The 5,186-nt window shown below is 39.5% G+C and overlaps 1 protein-coding gene across 1 annotated transcript in view; it reads left to right on the plus strand.

The window, feature by feature from the left end:
• Positions 1–3,616: 3,616 nt before the first annotated feature.
• The window catches only part of myca (MYC proto-oncogene, bHLH transcription factor a), a 2,816-nt gene continuing 1,246 nt past the window's right edge, over positions 3,617–5,186 (plus strand). The window contains exons 1-2 of the mRNA XM_016278547.1: positions 3,617–3,873; positions 4,225–4,853. Coding sequence (XP_016134033.1) covers positions 4,232–4,853 — 622 coding nt within the window. The 5' untranslated portion in view covers positions 3,617–3,873; positions 4,225–4,231. The remainder of the gene's footprint in view (positions 3,874–4,224; positions 4,854–5,186) is intronic.

A 5,186-nucleotide genomic window follows, 5' to 3' on the forward strand; every position in this document is an offset into this window, starting at 1 on the left:
AAATAGGGACAAACCCAGCAATTGGGTTGTTTTGACCCAGCGGTTGGGTTACTACCCAGAAGGTTGGGTTAAACATTTAACCCAACAGCTGGGTCAAAACAACCCAATTGCTGGGTTTGTCCCTATTTTACCCAGCACTGGGTTGTATTTAACCCAGCATTTCTTAGAGTGTAGAATGATTTCTGAAGGATCATGTGACAAGGAAGACTGGAGAAATGATGCTGAAAATTCATCTTTGAAATCACAGGAATAAATTACATTTTAAAATATATTCAAATAGAAACAGTTATTTTTAAAAATATTTACATAGTTTTTTTTATGTTTTTGCTGTACTCTGGATCAAATAAATACAGGCTTGGTGAGCAGAAGAGACTTCTTTAAAAATATTGTAAGTCTTACTGTTTTAGTCAACAACTTTTGACTGGTAGTGTACATAATATATTTGATAAATTAACAACAATAATACATAGTTATTCACAAACATCAAATGGACAATATTTTTTTCTTAAAATCCATGATCCTAAATATGCTACTTTTTTAAATTACTATTTATTTATTCATTAACTGAATGGCCATCAGCACAAATCCTCAGCAAAGACCATGAGAATCAGACAAATCCTCTGCACAAACGCTGTGACCAGCTTCAGCCCCACCAAACGCTGATATGATGTATCACAATCATCAAGGAAAAGGAACTGGATATTTTGAATAATACCAATCCAACAATGTGACTTGTGTTGCAGCCTGGAATTAAACCTCACCATGCTTCCCCCAAAGTTTCCCCCCCATCTCTGTCACCAAAGGAGTTTGGGTTCCTTACCACTCTCACCTTTTGGCTTGCTTAGTTGGGGACACTTAATATGTGGCGATATTATCAACTTGATTGCACAGACACTACTGGATAAGAACTGAACTGGATGATGGCATCACTGCTTTACACAGAGCTTCTTCAGATAAACTGAACCCATTCTATAATTGATGAACTTTATTAAACTGAACAATGAACTGACTTTAACTGAGAAATGTACTGTTTACCGTTGTCTTCTTTTTAGAGCAGCATTACAGCAGAATTGAATTTTGTTTGCAAACATTATTTTCCTGTTTAACAATGTAAAGCTGCATTGACACAATTGTATAAAGCACTATATACATAAAGGTGGCTATTCATCCATTCATTTATTTTTATAATAAATTATAATTATATTTTTCTGAAATGTATTTATTTCAGTAGGAAGTAGGTTGATCATTATAGTAGTAGACAGCAGAGGGCGCCACATACCAATGTATAAACCAGGCGTGCCCAAACTCGGTCCTGGAGGGCCGGTGTCCTGCAGAGTTTAGCTCCAACCCTAATCAAACACACCTGAAGCAGCTAATCAAGCTCTTACTAGGCATACTAGAAACTTCCAGGCAGGTGTGTTGAAGCAAGCTGGAGCTAAACTCTGCAGGACTCCAGGACCGAGTTTGGGCACCCCTGATATAGACCGTCTCGTTGTGGGGACCTTGAAATCCTAAAGCACCTTCAGCAGTCCGATCATTACTTGGGTGTAATAGCCTTCTGTTAATTCTATTCCACAGATCTTTGGATACAACACAATACAAAACTATAACGTTTATACTATATTTCATTACACAGATGTTAGAAGTGAAACCGTCTGTGAACCCCCCCCCCCCCTAAATGATCATGTGACTCAGTGGTATCTGAAAGCACTTTTTAAAGACCTACTTGCACCATGTATAAATCAGTTTGAATGTAGAAACCCTAGAAATCACCAGTCTTAAATGTCATTGTTATTCTTTGTACTATTTAACTTCATAATCGAAAAACCCAGCAGTTTCCCATTACTGAGTTTATTTCAGTCACTTAATTTTTTCCAAAACAAATTTCACTCATATACTGTTATCTAATGCATTGGTTTTGAAATTTTTGTCTAGAAGGACACACATTGTCTATGCCAATACTGGATTATAGGCTATTACATCGTTAAAACATAACTTCATAATTTAAGTCATTTTTCAACATCCTAGCATGTATACTGAGGCCCCCTAGTGGATCCAGGGCCCCTGGTTCAGAAATACTGCTTTGGGGTGCGTTACTCAAAAGCAACTATGGTCGCAAGTTCCGTCGCTACCAAGAGTTCACCGGAGTTCACTAGAGTTCACTGGAACTAACAGCCATAGTTAGCTAACGATGCTTTTGGGAAACGCAACCCTGGATGACTTTGACTTACATTTGTGACATGCTGAGGTAGTATTTGATGATGGTTACATTTCTTGATTGTTATGTTGCAACAACATTATCCATATAATTAGAAAATCAGTATTCATATAAGTTCACTTTTAGTATAGTTGCAGTACAAGCTAAACTATTGTTGTAAACTAGTGGTGTACTTAAAGTTTACTACTGTTATACTTAAAGTATACTTAAAAGTATACTTTTATATACTAGAAAGTGGGCCAATTTAGTCCCAAGGAGTATTGAAATAGTACACTTACAAGTATACTACTAGTACTCTGATATTTGTATACTTGCTACATAAAGTATACTTAAAAATATACTTAAACTTTACTTAAGTATACTTAATCAAATAAACTTAAAATATGCTACTTTTTGGTAAGGGTGCCAATACTGGATTATAGCCTATTACATCGTTAAAACATAACTTCATCATTTAAGTCATTTTGCAACATCCTAGCATGTATACTGAGGCCCCCTAGTGGATCCAGGGCCCCTGGTTTAGAAATACTGCTCAAAAGCAACTATGGTCGCAAGTTCAATGGAACTAACGGCCATAGTTAGCCAACGATGCTTTTGGGAAACGCAACCCTGGATGACTTTGACTTGCATTTGTGACATGCTGAGGTAATATTTGATGATGGTTACATTTCTTGATTGTTTTGTTGCAACAACATTATCCATAGCCAATATGTAGTCTGCATTCTTATAAACTTGTTGGTTTCTGCAAGCATGGTTTCTACAACCCATGCTGTCACTACTTGTTTATATATATATATATATATATATATATATATATATATATACTTTTGTCAGATTCATACAAATTCTAGAAACACAACATCGTTTCTAGCACACAAACGATATGATACATTCAAGAATTTACAAAGAATTACAATAAATAAATAAAAGAAGAGTATATTATATAAGTTCGCATCAAGATGTTCTTCAAACCAAGTAACCTAATGTTTTGTTTCTTTTTTAACTAACTAAAAGGTGTTTTCTTTCAACCTATTTTGCTTATCTTTATGTTTTTTTTTACAGAATAAGACAGAAATTTATAAGACATGATATGATTTTGTTGCATCCTTGTTAACTTAAATAAAAACACTTCCTTTAAAAAAAGGGAGCTGTCACTCCAATGACGGCAAATCCCCGCCCATCGACTTGCCAAGATATGTGCTTCGGCGAGAAAATAGTCCCACGTTTATCGAATTCAGAAATAAATGAAACATGTCTTCTAAGTCGATAAAGACTAATAATGGTTTCCAAGGCGTCGTCGTGTTTTTATTTCTAGCCTAGCGGGGGGATTTAATTCGCAAACAATCGTGTTTTCGTTTGGCGGGAAACGTTGGTGCACAGTCTTACGTCAGTGCTGCTGCTCGCGGGAGCTAGAGAATTTATTCCTCCTGCCTCTGTCACACTGACTATCAGTCTGTCCAGCGCCTGAGAGGTACACAGGAGCGCAGCGGTGATAACATTTCCCATCACTTTGCATTTGACTCTGATTCCACTTATGCTGCAAGAGACCGGAGTAAACTGTTGGATCTTGCTTTTTGCTCCTGAGTTTTTGTTCTCTTTTCACTGCTTCGCGTCTCGAAAGAAATCATCCAGAAACTGCATTCGTTAAATACACGGTAAGGATCCGGCATTTGATGGTGCATGCATCTTTTAGACTTAAAATGCAACTTGCGTGTTATGAGTGCAAATGTCTTTATATTTTTAATGGGAGTTTGAATGTTGCACGCTCAAAGAATACACTAGAAGCAGGGCTGCTTTTAAATGTTTTGCTAGTAACCCCGCTTTGGGGTTGAATCGTTCCGTTTTTACACACGCTGTCATTTAGTTCCATTATTGAGCTAGTTTTCCCACACCATGCATGTTATGCATAGTCTAAATGTGTGCATTAGGTCAAGCGTTTTGCTGTGATGTGTAGTTAGACGTTGCATATGCACTGTAGTAATTCCAGTTTGTATTTTTTTCACAAGTGTCAAAATGCCGGTGAGTGCGAGTTTGGCGTATAAAAACTACGATTACGACTACGACTCCATCCAGCCCTATTTCTACTTCGACAACGACGATGAGGATTTCTATCACCATCAGCAAGGACAGACTCAACCTCCAGCTCCCAGCGAGGACATTTGGAAGAAATTCGAGCTGCTGCCCACACCGCCCCTCTCTCCCAGCCGGAGACAGTCGCTCTCCACCGCCGAGCAGCTGGAGATGGTCAGCGAGTTCCTGGGAGACGACGTGGTCAGCCAGAGCTTCATCTGCGACGCGGACTACTCCCAGTCCTTCATCAAGTCCATTATCATCCAGGACTGCATGTGGAGCGGCTTTTCCGCCGCTGCCAAGTTGGAGAAAGTGGTTTCTGAGAGACTGGCGTCCCTGCATGCTGCTAGGAAGGAACGGATGATGTCTGACAGCAGCTCAAATCGACTCAATGCAAGTTATTTGCAGGATCTGAGCACCTCTGCATCAGAATGCATCGACCCTTCTGTGGTCTTTCCGTATCCCCTCACGGAGTCCAGCAAATCCAGCAAGATTGCTCCATCGGAACCCATGCTTGTCCTGGACACTCCACCTAACAGCTCCAGCAGCAGTGGCAGTGATTCTGGTATGTTATGCATTATTTTTGTAATTTCTGGCATGCAAATCTTGATTTAGCTGGTTACTGCATGCGCAAATGCTTGCATTTTTTAAAGTGACCTATACATGTCACCTGTGAGGTGATGTGCCGGTCACGGGACTTTATCCTCATACCCTTGATGCAGTAAGTGGTAGTTGCATAAGCTCCCTCCACCTCCCCTTTGCTAGACTCGAGTCAGATCTGTAGGAAAGACTGCAATGTTCAAATATCAGCTGATGAGGAAAGTGGGCAGGGACTGGAATGCAGAGATCCCCCCCCCCCCCCCCCCCCCCCCCCATCCGGAAACCACACTCCACAAAC

Source organism: Sinocyclocheilus grahami, unplaced genomic scaffold (assembly GCF_001515645.1).
Source record: "Sinocyclocheilus grahami isolate Dianchi unplaced genomic scaffold, SAMN03320097.WGS_v1.1 scaffold122.1, whole genome shotgun sequence".
Classification (NCBI taxonomy): Eukaryota; Metazoa; Chordata; class Actinopteri; order Cypriniformes; family Cyprinidae; genus Sinocyclocheilus; species Sinocyclocheilus grahami.